The sequence below is a fragment of the Dendrobium catenatum genome, unplaced genomic scaffold, assembly GCF_001605985.2.
Source record: "Dendrobium catenatum unplaced genomic scaffold, ASM160598v2 fragScaff_scaffold_34, whole genome shotgun sequence".
Classification (NCBI taxonomy): domain Eukaryota; kingdom Viridiplantae; phylum Streptophyta; class Magnoliopsida; order Asparagales; family Orchidaceae; genus Dendrobium; species Dendrobium catenatum.
In genome coordinates, this window is record NW_021318496.1 from 97,610 (window position 1) to 112,793 (window position 15,184).

General features: G+C 34.3%; 1 protein-coding gene across 1 annotated transcript; it reads right to left on the reverse strand.

The window, feature by feature from the left end:
- Positions 1-444: 444 nt before the first annotated feature.
- Positions 445-13,853, reverse strand: LOC110099641 (zinc finger CCCH domain-containing protein 18-like). Its single transcript, XM_020826843.2, has 8 exons — positions 13,695-13,853; positions 11,845-12,748; positions 2,772-2,939; positions 2,499-2,678; positions 2,334-2,410; positions 2,116-2,247; positions 952-1,069; positions 445-581 (listed from the first exon to the last, which is right to left on the reverse strand). Exons 1-8 carry the CDS (start codon positions 13,789-13,791, stop codon positions 506-508), a joined length of 1,752 nt encoding a protein of 583 aa, XP_020682502.1. The 5' UTR covers positions 13,792-13,853; the 3' UTR covers positions 445-505.
- Positions 13,854-15,184: the final 1,331 nt, after the last annotated feature.

Below are 15,184 nucleotides of genomic sequence, written 5' to 3' on the forward strand. Positions count from 1 at the left end.
AGTAGATACTCAGAATGATAATGGATGGACGATGGTGTTTAAGTGACAAAGAAGGAAAGTTTAAGGAAACTGACAATCACTGGACCTTTGTCAAAGTAATTGACAGTCAAAAAAGTAAAGTATCATCACTTACAAACTACTTTCTGAACTTCTCACCTGTAAAGAAGCTCTCTTCTGTTGTAGATATAGAGACTTATTTTATTGTGACTAATCTGAGAAGTCTTCCAAATGGCATAACTCTCATCTGCTTTTTGTTATTGTCATCTACTCTAGAGAATATATAAACATTCATTTATATAGCTATAATTATTGAAGTATCCCATTTATGTTTACTACTATCAGTAATTGCTTAGTATGAAGGTAATTGGTTTAGGACAAGTAATCAGTGGAGGGTTATTTGTGAAGGATAATTATTGATGCTTAGATCAGAATGTAATGGATGTATTTTTTTTTTTCTTTCAGTTTTCTGGAGATCTCTGTCTTCTCATGTTTTCTTCTCTGATCTCTATGTGGCTGTTGAAATACTGGTTGCTAGCAGTTGTGGTGATGCAAATGGGTTCTCGGGGAGCAAAATCTGACCCCTGCAATAATAAAAACGAGCGATGTTAAGAAGCAACCAATTTTTTTATCAAAGATTTAAACGAGAATTTGACTTTTAATAGGACACAAGGGAGAAAAAAGATTCATGTAGCCGACCCCACGTAATAGGATAAAGGGTTGATGTTGTTGTTTGTTGTTGTTGAAGTAACAGTAATGAACTTCAAAATATCATTAATGTAGTGCCAGTGCATCTAATGCTCATGGCTAAAAATTGTATTTTAATCTATAATGGTTTTGAAGGGTATATTGCAAGTTCAACCAAGAAGATGTAGAAATAATTTTCCCCTATATATCTAAAAGTAAGTATGGAGTTCACAATATGCTTTGTATGGGATGCAATTTTCCTCTTACCTCTCCAGATTACTGCAACTGGTGCTTGTATTTCTAGTTTTGTCGTCAGTAGAAAAGTCAATGTTTAGAGCTTCAAGGGTATAGTTGAAATGGTCTTCCAGTGTAAATTCATCTGGACCTGCAAGGAAAAGCATATAAATAAGAAGAAAATAATGCTTCACATTTCCAAATTCGGACCTTACGAATAGACTTCGGCTTCGTTTGGAATGGCTTTCTTATTGCTTCTTAAAGCAACTTTTTTTATAAAAATTTTAGTTTTTGTAAAAAAAGTTGCTTTAAGAAGCAGTAAGAAAGCCGTCCCAAACAAACCTTAATGGCATTGCATGTTTCATGCATAGTAAGAATATTATATTATATGAGATTTTTAAGACTTTCAGATTAATCGGTAGCATTCATACGAAAAATTGCTCTTTATACCTACAAGTTAAAAAATTTTTGACATCATTCATTTGATATAAGTCATAAAAAGGAAAAATTATTACGAGCGGTGGAGGCCAATCCGGATGCGCAACGTCACCCAATGCACAATGCATTGGGTGATGTGTCGTGTCCGGATTGGCTGGACGTGTTAGGACACCACACAGAATAATCTCTACATAAAATGATATGACGATTCACATCACTTTCTTGTCACTGGGCTCAGTTTTATATATGAGAAGCAATGAGAAAAGAAAAAAATATATATATGAGAAGCAATGCTTCTCAGATCAACAAAAAACATTTTTAAAACAAATCACTATTCTCACTTCACAAAGGATAGGATACTCACAATGAACAGAAAATCATACATGTAGAAGTAGATTAATGCATCATTTCACAAGCATTGTGTGGCATTTTTGGTGCATTGCGCAACCTAACCTTTTTGAAGGTGGATATGTACTGAGAAAATATTATTTAACCAAATATCATTAGGCTAAGGCTTCGTTTGGGAAGACTTTCTTCCTGCTTCTTAAAGTAACTTTTTTGTTAACAAATTATTTTTTTTTGTATTAAAAACCGCTTTAAGAAGCAGTACGAAAGCCGTCCCAAACGAAATCTAAATGGCATATAGAAAGCAGAGAGGTGCTGCTAAGAATACATTGACTTGACCAAAAGTATTGTTCTTATAGATGTTCTTTATGTTTTTTCCTTAAAAGAAGACACCATATAAAAACATATTCACACCTGGGAGTTTCAAGTTGTCAACACCATAGTTGAAGTTGAACTCCGATAGGCGCATTCTCTCAAGTTCTAGCAGCTTATCTTGCTCCTCAAAGTGCATTTTAAGTGCACTGGAGCTTTCAAATTCCCTTGGCACTGTTGAGTAATAAGACCAATATTAATGCAGGATTAAAAATTAATAAGAAATACAACAAAAAAAAATAGAACTGTGACTTTCATACGTGCTCGAGGTTCCGAATCAAAATCAACACAGTGCAAAGGATAACAGATTGGAGACTTAATCTGTTCAGTATGAATCCTGTATTATTAACCGAGCAATTTCTAAATGAGCGAGTATCTACAGATAAGAATGTTTTTATGGGCTCCAAAGAAGTAAGATTGTTTACCTGTCAACCATCCTTAGTTTCTCCCTGTATGGCTTGACGAGAACGCGAGAATCACAAATATAATGAGAAACTCGTTTCATCAAAATTTTACTCACTGTTTCAGGATAGACAAAGCTGACGAACCCAAACATTCTCTTTTCTTGGCAAGGAATTCTGACATCCTTGACTGGTCCAAACTGCCTAGCAAAAAAGAATATCAAGAGCAAATATTATGGCCAATGGCAGATTTTCAGACTATTTGAAACTATAAGAAGATGAAAAAAAAAAAAGTACTTGAAGTAATCGGAAACATCATCCTCTGTGAATGTGCTTTCTGCTGGAAACGTTAGGTATATCTGATGCGAACTCGACGCGGTAGATCGTAGTTCGTTCCTCTCATTCCTGCAGTCCAAATATTTTGGTACAGGCTCCACTAAGATGACTGAATGCTGTCCATGAGGCCTACAATACAGAATTAAATGCATAAAAAGGTTATCATATCAACATATGAAATTAATGTCAATTAAGCACCATGAATTATGGCTAGATCCACTCCTTGCATGCCATCTCATCGATTTATGTGGTCATAGCTGCCAACTCAACAATTTGTGCATGCTAATTTATTGTAATTAATTGTATACCTTGTTGGAATGAGAAAACTTTTTAAAAAGAGAAGCCTAAAGAGAAAAGAGAACATAGAACAGGCTACTTAGGCTAAGAAGAAAATGAGAGGAATGAAAGAGGTTACTTAATTTTATTTCTCACTTTGTTTAATATAAACTCAAAAACATCATCGCTATTTATACTAGTAGTGCTCCGTTAGAATTGTGCCAACATATTTTAATTCAATGGTTACGAATGACTCTCTAGAAAATTATTCTATCTTATATTATAAAAGACATTAAATGCTATTCTAGATTTTTCTAAGGATTATTCTAGAATAGATTTCTAGCATCTTCTTCAAAAGATTATTCTAGAGTATAGGTTCTATTTAGATAACAAAAGCCCAAATAACAATGAGTCAAAATTAAGTTTAACTTCCAACACCCTTCTTTAAACTTAGTTTTGTAACTCCAAGTAAATTTCTCATATTGATAAAATCTTCATATTTAAGAATATGTGGGCTCCAAAAACTTGTGCCCCGGCCTCTTCGCAGACCACCCTTCCTTTCTTTCTTTTTTGGGTCGTTGAGGAGAGTTTTAATGATTAAGTTCCGAGGCAAATTTTCAAAAAGGCATATTGGGTTTGTAGATAAGTCATTACCTAGAGATTTCACCCTCATTTTGCAAGGACTATGATCTGAGTTTTGGTTTCCAATAGGCACAAGCCCCTATAATTAATTACCCCTCCCGATAACGAGAGAGAACTTTTGATTAAGGCTAGTCGTCAAATAGATACGAAATATCTGGTGTATAGTAGCAGTAGGTTTGGTATGTGAGAATTTAATATCTAAAATTGAAAATTTACCACCTTACTTTAAATGGTGGAGGAATGATGATGAGCCCGATCAAGATCACATGGTTTCGTCGTCTCGAGCCATCGTGGTCATGTTCTACTTAGTCAGAGGAGATAGTCAACCCAACCTAACAGAAGGATCCTTGTCGGCAATCATTGGTTGCTTAGTCCAAGGGTAACTTGTAGACCTGGGGTGGATATTTGTTTAAGGGGACAAATTTGAATCCGTCTTAGCTAACAAAGGGCTTTGTTCACTATTAATTACATCCTATTGCTTCATTATTCAATGATTTGAAGCCATTAGAGAACATATGGGCTTTGACCATAACCATAATATAATGGTGTCATTTTGCGATAAAATCACCCGGCCATAAACATTTACCTGTGGTGCCATTTAGCGGCAAAATCATCGGTGTGGTGCCATTTGGCGGCAAAACCATCAGTTAGAGCACGTGACACGTGCTTATTAGCAAGAGACAGATTGAGAATGAATCCTAGTGATATTCTCGACTAGACATTAGCTCTTTATGAGATGAAGTAGTTTTCATGTTGTGGATCCGATGATGTGGCGTTGTAAGTTTAGCACTACGGTCCACCTGTGGTTTGCAGTTTTTATTACAAATTCTCTGCTTTTACTTACAAGTGAATCATAGCGTTATCATCCGATGTAGCCATGAGATACTTTATTGTTCTGATGTAGGCTCCATCCTTATTCGTAGCAGCAATGATATGAGTTGCATTCTTCTTCCATTGACAAGTCACAAGAACACCACTTAGTTCAATAAGCTTCTTTATGATTGCGTTTTCATCCTTAAAGATCATATTCATAAGTCACCAGATCCTTGCTTAAATTGGGAAAGGACATTCAAACGATATGAGGCCGTTTTGTGATATATGAGGTATCATAAACTGATGAGATCAAAGGCTCGACTAATGCAATTGTTAGATTGCTTTGTCTTCAACTCATCACAAGGTAGTCTCCACGAAACATGGATATAATATAGTACAAGACCATCTGATATATCAGCGACATTCTAATATCTGATATATACATGGTACATAGAAGCTTCTTCTACGGCTCCAGAATAGTATACTCAAGGGGCTCATTCTATGTATTTGTGATGCACACGTAAGACATCGAGTTACGAGGCTTGATCTCCAAATCTTCGCCCAAATATCACGACATATTTTCGGGTGCCTTATTATTTTTGAAGAGATTATAGAATGAGACATTTTTTTCATCAACTGCCATTCTTTTATTTTACAGAATCATTCAACTTCGCATGCTTAGTGTCACAGTTAGGGCCTCCTGCTAGTAGTAGATCAACAGGTTTCTTGCAGTAGCTTACAGATACTTGCGGTTGCCGGAAGTGTTTGATATTTCTACATAAATGATAAGATGAAACACTTCTTCAACTGATCATTCTTTGACTTTGTAGAATCATTCAACTTTGCATGCCTCGTGACACATTTGGAGTTTTCCTTTGATAGTGTATCAGCAAGTTTCCTCCGCACGTCGAGTTGCCTTTATACCCAATTGTCAATATCAAAGTCTTTTGGAATTATCAATTGAATGGCCTTGTTGTACTTTTTCGACAAAACCTTCAGATCCAATGTACATTTAGTGTGTTTCTTCTCATTATAGTTGTTAACTGAAAAGGTTTTCAGCTCATAGATGCTTGCACCTGATGTAGCCTCATGTATTTGATGTGATCTTCAGTCCCTGCTCGCACATGCCATGTTGCATGCATATCTATATTCATGAAGGACTCAACATCTCTGCAGCATATCGACTATCACCACTACTGATTGGCATTGGTATTTGCTATAGCTTTTATGTATTTCCTGACAAGTAGCATGTAGCATTTATTGCGAGGCTTCTATAGTGGCTCATAGGTGTTTGCCTCTATTGCAAATCAATCATTTCTACTAGCAGGATATAAGTGTTTTTGCCTGGCATATAATGGTAGGTGATTGCACGGGTGATCTGGCATTTGCTGCAAATCAACATTCATCGCTTATAAGATGCCAGTGCATTCGTTGTGGGATTGATTGTTGTCGCTCTTATGGGCACCCTGATGTTTATTGCATACTTCTTGTGCATGTCTGCATGTGGCATCATCACTCTACAAGTAGGTTCTATAAGTTCCTTTGCATATTGACATTAACTACAAACATTGCATCCATCTCCAGATTCTTTGTACGCATATTGGCCGGCAAGTAGTCATTCGATAGCATTGTACATTGATTTGCTAGATCCTTGCTTGTACGGGATTAATGCATTTGCCTATCACTGAATGGCAATTAACTACATAAATGATTTGGCTTCTGCTACAGGTTGTTTGTCATCACTAGTAATAAGACTACTATAGCATGATGGGGCTTCTTACGGCTGCTCGCAAGTGTTCATGTTTCTAACAGGTTTTGGTACTCGCTTGCATGTGAACTATCGCATCATAAACCCCCTTATATGTACTTCTGTTGCAATGCTTGTAGGGAGATCATTGTACCTGCGTCGAGTCTACTATCATCTTTTATGGATAGTCTAACGTACTCAGTAGCATTAGTTGCATTCAATCTGTTGATATCGACTGCAAGGCATTGCTGCATTTAGTGCCCGTTGTTTTTATGTGAGTTGTTGTGTGCATGACATGTCTTCTATCATCAATCTACAGACTGGGCATAACAGGTCTTTTATTGTTGCATATGGGAGGTACTTATATCCTTTGCAGTTGACTATCGTTGCTTGCAAGACATTCATGTCTGAAAACTTCTCACCACAAGTCTCCTACTTAATATTTATGCATAATTGAATGATTTGAATTATCATTTAGCATTTGTATTCTTAATTTTATTGTGCATTTTAGAAATTAGGATTTAGTTCCATGTTGTTCAATTTATCACTCTTATTCCCTATCATTTAGGTCAAGCCAAGTCCCTTGTTGTCCATTCAATCTTCGTACATTTACTCAGAAGTTTAGCAGCACCCTAACATATCCCCAGTTTGGGGGCCGTTTGGGGGAAATTTGAGAAGTCATAGCCTTCCCGCCACGTCAAAAAAAACATGCACAATCGGTGTCGTATGACATCGCGACCGTAGTCTTCAATCACACCTCGCAAAGAAAGGCATGTATGGGTCTTCAAGGATATCTGTTTGAAAATGCACAATTTCTTTTCTCGCAAGCACTGAGGCACATGCACGAGTACTTAAATTTTGCCCCGCCATGCTAAAATAAGCACGTACAAGGACTATTTGCCTTGTCGCAAGCACCACAAAGAGTTCGCTCCCACCGAGATAAGAAAAGCGTGTATGGGTTATTACTCGCCATGCTGAAAGCACCGACGATAGGATTTGGAGGGTTCGAAATGTTATACCTTTCATGGGATCAACGATGGTCTGATGTCGAGGGCACATAGAATGAGGCACAAATTTCTTTCTTTTCTTTCCTATTTTTTAATCATTAATTGTAATTAATCATAGCTAATAATAATGAATTATAATTAATTATGATTAATAAGAATAATAATTAATTAATTAATTATCATAAATGATAATTAATTGTAGTTAATTATAATTAATAGATATTAATTATAAGTTATTATAATTAGTTATAATGAACTATAATTATAATTAACTATAATCAACTATAATCAGAATAGAATTTATGGAGGATTTGAGCAAGATTCATGTTGTATGGATACAAGATTTATGTTGGATTTGAGTAGGATTTATGATAAATCCGCATAGGGAACTATTAAATCTCACAACCAGTTAAATCTTTTGTTTCCCTTTTTTGGCCGTAAATCCCAGATTTGATTTACTGAATATGGGATTTAAACGGATTTATGGGATTTGGCTAAAGAAGTGTGAAAGGAAGAAAGATGGCTACCTTCGCAACAAGCAAGCTCTCGCCATGGCTTTTGATCCAACAAAAGGGAACTTCATCGAACGAGGTGGAGATGTGGTGGTCGGATGAGAAGGCTTGGCTCGAGTTTGCATGTTAGACAGCAGAGCCCTACATTGGGTACCCATACCCACACCCATCCATGCACCCAAATTGGGTATGGGTGGGTATGGGTATGCTCATTACCTTGTGGGTGGGTGTGAGTGGATACTCAACATCGGGGGATAAATCAATTTACATTGCTAATCACAGTATATCTTATATTACTGCAATCATCACTATGTAGTATGCAGCACTTAACCACGCTACGACTACGGTAAATTTTGATATGCGGCTTTAAAGTTTGCAATCAAAACAAAGGGCAACAAGCCTCAAGGCCATCAGTCTGTGGCAGACTGCGTTCAAAAAGCATTGAAAATGGGTGGGTATAGATGGGTACGACATCCCAAAAGTCACCATGGGTGGGCATGGGTGGGCGAATCCTGTCCGAGTAAAGCATGGGTACCCAACTAGGACCCCATGTAAGGCTTTGTTAGATAGAGGATCAATGGGATCATAGGGATTGCAGACAAAAGGCTTCGAATCAGAGCTTGATGCGACTGGTTTGGCTTGCAGAGGGATTCAATAAGTGTAAATGGAGCTAGGTCGGTCGATTGCGTGGAGTCGGAGGTTTCATAGGTTTGGAGTTCGGTCAGTAATGGAAGAAGAAAAAAACAAACGTCTCTCATTTCGTTCAAGCTTTAATGACGAGACCAAGACATTGAGCAATGCATATATCACGTAGAAATCATGAAGATCGTGCAAAGACGTGCGGTGTCGACGTGCGGCCTTCGTGCATAGCACGACTTCAGACAATCGAGAGGTAAGGTACATGATTTATTTTGATTTTTTTTTTGTTCATATACAAGTCAACAATATATTGGTGAAGATATCAGTAATTTGGTCTTGTGACTTCACATGCTCTACTTGCACTTACTTGCGAAAGATTATCTGATGTAGTAATAGCGTGTATCAATGTGTTTGCTTCTATCATTAAAAATTGGATTTTTCCAGTGCTATTGCAAACTTGTTATCAATATAAATTTCATTGATTTTTTCTTTTGATAAGCTTAATTCCTTTAACAAGTTTCAAAGTCAAATTGTATGGCAAACACATGAGGTTGTAGCTACGTACTCTGCTTCAAAAGTAGATAAGGTGGCAATTGATTGTTTTTTTGACATTCATTTGAAAGAAGTGTCTCCCATGAAGAACATGACCAGTGTTGCTCTTTCTGTCATCCATATCTCCAACCCAATCACTATCATTATATCTTACAAGTTTGAAATCGTTATTTCAATTTAATTGCCCATCAATTGCATTTAGGTTTCGTTCATAGAATTATTTGTATTTTATTGGAATGCAAAATCATGATTTTTTTCCTTTCTGCATAGCCGTCATCTTCATTTGATGTGCTATAGTGATGTGATAGGATCGACTGCCCTGGTGCTCATTGGTCCGTCGTAAGATGGTGTATATTTTTTTTTGTGATTCTTTGATCAAATGGAAGAATAAGAAACAACCTCGTGTATTGAAATCATATATATTGTTAGAATATTATGCAATGTTTGCAGCATGTTCAAAAGTTATTTTTGCTACTAGACTCTATATTAACTTAACTTTTCTCAAGAAATCTTACTCTTCTACATGCTGACAATAGAAGTGTTATCCAAATTGCTGCCAATGCAGTGTACCATGAGAGGACCAAACAAATCTAAATTGATTTTCATTCTATTTGAAAAACATCCCATACTCATATCATTTATATTCCTTAAATCTCTAAAAATCTTCAAATCATAGACATACTTACAAAGGCATTGACCAGATAGAGATATCAGCTTCTTTTAAGCAAATTGATACTTCTTGAGCAACCAACATCAATTGTGGGGTGGGGGGGATATTAATTAATATATATTATCCTCCATGAAGTATAGCGAGATCCGCTCATTGCATGCCACCATATCGACCTATGTGTTCTTAGATGCCAATATGTCAATGCTAACTTATTATAATTAATTGTATAGCTAAATTTTAATTCTTAATTTTATATACTTAACTCTTCTAGGGTTATATAAATATGGGTTAAATTCTAGAATAAAATTCAATTAATTCAGGCATCAAACCTTATTTCTTATTATTTGTCATGATATTAGATCAGTCTAAATTGATCCCACATTCCCACCACATAGATAATTGCTCCACAATCTAAACTATCTAGCCATTACTTCACCCAATATTTCCTTTGCAAATTGCAATTCACCAAGTTGCTTCATGCAGAATTCTCCTCATTTACATTAAGCTAATGTTTACCAAATTATTCAATATCTTATTGGAAGACCAAATTGTGGTTTGTTCTTTTCACATGATTCTTATCTTCATTTGGTCTATACTGATGTGATTGGGCCGGGTTCATTGATATTCATTGGAAGATTATTTTGGATATTTTTTAAACTCATGAAAGAGTAAGAAACAATCTCGCATGTCTTAATCATCTACGGAATTTGAATATCATGTAAAGTCTACAAAATTATTTGGCTGCATTAACTAATATCTGAACTCAAATTTTCTCAAAAAATTCCACCATTCTTCTACCTGCTGCTAATACCAGTGTCATCCAAACAGTTGCCAATTTAATGTATCATGAGAGGATCAAATATATTGAAGTTGATTGTCACGCAATTCGAAAAATATTAGATATTCATATAATTTCTCTTTCTCACATCTCTACAAACCTTCAAATCCCATATTTACAGAGGTAATGATTTGATAAAGCCATCAATTTCTTCTAAACAAATTGATGCTTCTTGAGTAATCATCATCAATTTGAGGAGAGAGATCAATGTATGCAATTAACATAAATTTTCCACCATGAATTATTACTAAATCTTCTCCTTGCATGCCACCTCATCAATCCATCTCATGGCACTAACTCACCAATCTGTTTGCACTAATTTTATTGTAATTAATTGAATAGCTAAATTTTATTCCTCATTTTGTATGCTTCCCATTAACTCTTTTTGGGTTGTGGGCCTAATGCTGAAATAAAGCCCAAACATTCCAGGCATCAATCTTGTTTTTCATACCATATAGCAAACAAATAAAAGCTCAACAAGTACATTAAAGAGCAAAAACTAGGGCTGCAAATGAACGGAACCAAGGCGAGTATGTGAGTGTTCGTGTTTGAGCTCATTTATTATCAGCTTGTTCAAGTTTGGTTCGAGTTTGATTCGAGCTTTATTGTTTGTGTTCATGTTTGGTTCGTTTAAATCAACATTGTTCATGTTTGGTTCATGTTCAGTTCATGTTCGATTTGTTTAGTGCTTACCGAGCTTCAAACAAACAAACCTTAACGAGCTATAAACGAGCTCTATTTTTAGATGTTCATTAACTTAAAAAACGAGCTTTATCAAGCCTCCTAACAAACAATTATATCGAGCATGTTCGTGAACATATTTAGCAAATTTTTTTAAACTAGGGCAAAATGACGAGGGAATGATTCAGCGTTTGTGGTGCTACTTTTGTCTTTCCTATTCAGTAAAATTCAATAAATATGTAAATTTTATTTTAAATAACATATATTATAAGATTTAATTACTTTAAATTTTAATATTTAACAATAATTATATCAGTATACTATAATAATTATAAAATATTTATATTATGCATATTTATTAATTTAATAATCAAATATTAATTGAGTTTTTTATCTACCTTATTCACGAGTTCTGAATCGAACATGAATAAAGCTTTTATCAAACTTAATATCGAACTTGTTCACAATGTGCTGAACATATTAGTATTCAAGCTTGTTTATTTAATGATCGAGTATTTAAAATATTGTTCAAGTTTGTTTGTTTAGTTAATTAAACGATCACAAACAAGTTTTAATCAAACCGAGCGGCGAGTAGTTCGTCGAAAGTTTGGTTCATTTGCAGCCCTAGCAAAAACATTCTCGTGCTGAAAAGATTACCTATCTATCAGTCTGATTTTGTTCTTCAAACGCGCAAGTAGTTTTGTCAAGCTGAATCCAGCCTTCCCGTGCCTTTGGCTCTCAGTTAAATACCCTTCGGCTTGAAGATACTTGCCATACTTCTCATAATACAGTATTGGTAATGAGGCAATTGAAACAGGCAGTCCTCTCTGAGCTCTCAAGAGTTCAATGATCTCTATTTCCAGCTTCTCAAGAGAAGCAGGAGAAAAGCCATGGTCCTCACTTTGCAAGTCATTTAAACTTGGAACGAAAGCTTGTAAATGACCATCAGGGAAGGACGGCCCCCCATGAAAATATCGACAGTTCTCTCCGTGTTTGCAATATCCCTTGTAGTAGTAATGACATGGCTTCAGAGGAAATTCAGGAAGACTTGGAGATCTCTTACTTGTTCTTAAGGGACTGCTTCCATCCAATGAAGCATCTTGGGAACAGAAATTCTCATCCAAATTAAATAACTGGTTTTGATTAGAAAGGAAATAGTTTTCTTCTGTTGAAACAGGATAAGTTCGAGGAGCAAAATCTATGTTTTTACCATAAGGGAACTTATCAGAAGAAATCCGCTGATCCCAATATTCCGCAGGGATATTAAATACAGAAGGGAATGAGAATGAGCGTGAACCCTGCAGAAATGAACCAAATTGGCGTTCAGAAGAACCTGAAACATTCTTTGGGTATAAATTTCTAAGCATTTTTTTGACTTCATCAATTCTGAAGAGTAATGCATTTTCAGAGCAAAAGGCTAGCTGTAACATCTCAATTTCACTTGGCTCATTAAACAAAATAAATCCTACAATTTTTCTGAAATTGTCTTGTTCAATAATTTGTATTCGTTCAAGGACAATTTTTGTTAGCTCTGCGAAATTCATTCTGTTGGGTTTTGTCTCTGCCATTGCAAACAAGAAAGTGGTTGTAAGACTAACAAACAATGCTAAAAAAGGCAATGGAAAATTATGAGTTTCAAAGAGATTGATATAACATTGTCATTATTTCTATTGTAAAAGCCAGGCTTCGTTTGGGACGGCTTTCTTACTCCTTAAAGCAGCTTTCTAGTATTAAAATTTTAATTTTTGATCTGAAAAGTCGCTTTAAAAAGCAGTAAAAAAGCCGTCCCAAACGAAACCTAAATTGAATAAAAATGAACAGAAGCAGAATTTCTGAAACCAAGCAATGCAACTCTTTGGAGGCTCTTGAAGCACAAGTGGAAGATCTATATGGCATCATCGTATTCCCAATGGAGAACCCCCATTACCATAAGAACAACAGATAAAGCATTTCTGAAAACGAAGCAATAAAATTGATTGGAACCTCAACAAGAAGAAGGAAAGGGAAAAAAGTCATAAAGTTCAAAAATTGCTGACAAGAAATTAAAAATGAAGAAAACAAGACTGATACCAACACCAACGACATCATTTCCATCCGAAAAAATAGAAGAAATTAAAATGTCAAGAGAGAAAATCACTGAACAACATTCTCACAACCAAAAAAAAAAGAAAAGAAGTATTCAAACAAAATGATATCAATTAGCACCTTCACAAGCAAAATCAAATGAAACAAAACCTTTTAAACCACAAAAAATTTGTAATCACGCACCCAAACCAAAACAATTCAAATGCCAGCAAGCATTAAATCGAATCTCAAAAAATAAGGAAAAGAAAAAAACTAATCTTACCACCACCAATGCAGCCCATTGACAGTTTGGCTGAGAAAGCGAGACTCCTAAAGAAAATCAAATAAATTACAGCATTTATGTATTTACTTTTACCATGTGAAAGGACAGACTGGATTCCTCAAAATATAAACTGATCTTACTTTAGAATTCCGAAACTTACTTAGGAAAAAAAACCTAAAATGAGGAAATTTTCTCCCCCATCCACGGTTTGGGAAAATCGATGTTGACGTGAACGTCGAGATCGTCGCGGCTTTCATCGGATCGTCGTTGGAAAAGAGGGGATTACCCCTTCAATCGGCTATTTTTTAGGGTTTAGCCATTGAATTCTAACGGGAAATACGACCTCTTGAAATGCTGACTTTCCCTCATTTTTCAAAATAATAATAATAATTTGTAATAAAAAATATTAAGTATCCTAATCACAAATCATTAGAATAATTTTCATAGATATTTAATTTATTTTAGAATTAGTGTTATATAAAAATAATTAATTAAATTCATATTATATTTTTAAAAAAAATAATTTAAAAAACTTAATGCTTTTCACGCTCAACATTTATTTTCTTAAATTAAGTAAATTAAAGTCTATTAAATGGGCTATCAAAAAGTTCATTTTTTGTGCTCGACTCCATAATACATAAAAATGCGCATTTATTTATATCTAACCCACAAATATTTATATTTATAAAATCCTCAAATTACTAAATTTCATTAAAAATATTATTAATATATATTTTTTGATGTGATTTAGACAATTGAATGATATATAAATAAATATAAAAATTTAGATATTAGCTATATAAATAGATAAAAATTTTGTAATATTTATGTAAATCCACTTTATTTTATTTATCTTTAAATTTATTTAAATATATATATAATTAATTATATTACACTTATGTTTAAATAATGTATCGATTTTAAGATTTATTTAATTAAAATGTTGAGTCAAAATTTTTATAAGAAAATTGACATTGTGAGATTTTGACCGTTTGATGGCCTTTCACTCTACTTCTAAGGAAAAACCCATACTAAAGAAAGAAAAAATATGGGGAAATTTAGAAAAGGTTGGAGTTCCCATTTCATTAAGTCTATTTAAAGGTTAAAACAACTAAATTTCAGGAGTAATTAATTAGGAAATGTAATTTAACTTATCAATATAAAATAAAATAAGCTTCTCACTTTAAAAAAAAAAAATAGTTTTTTTTAATTTTTAGTCATATAAAATAAATAAAATTATTCACTTTGAAACAGTTAATTTATTCTATAAATATGTCTCCTCTAATGTTTTTCTCATGATCATCAAGCAATATAGAATATACAAATGCCATAAAATATTTTCCATCATAAATTTTATTCAAAATAATTGCTATAACATATGTTCATTAAAACAACAACAACATCGAGCATTTGTCCCACTACATGAAATCACTACATAAATCTTTTTTCTCAATTGTGAACTGTTAAAAGTAAAAATTTCGTTTAAATATAATAAAGAAAGATCTTTTTTAATATTTTCTAACCAAATCTTTTTAGGTCTACATCTACTTTTCTTAACATAAGTCAAATCTAATACATCTACTTTTCTAACCGGGTCATCAAAAGGCCGTCGTTTTATGTGACCAAACAATCTAAGACGACTCTCTAATC

Excerpts from the sequence above, each read along its gene's own strand:
- LOC110099641 (XM_020826843.2), bottom strand. The coding sequence starts at position 13,791 with ATGAAAGCCGCGACGATCTCGACGTTCACGTCAACATCGATTTTCCCA. Across the intron at positions 12,749-13,694 it reads TTTTAGGTTTTTTTTCCTAA|AGACAAAACCCAACAGAATG; the intron begins GTAAGTTTCGGA and ends TTGCAATGGCAG. Across the intron at positions 2,679-2,771 it reads GATGTTTCCGATTACTTCAA|GCAGTTTGGACCAGTCAAGG; the intron begins GTACTTTTTTTT and ends CTTTTTTGCTAG.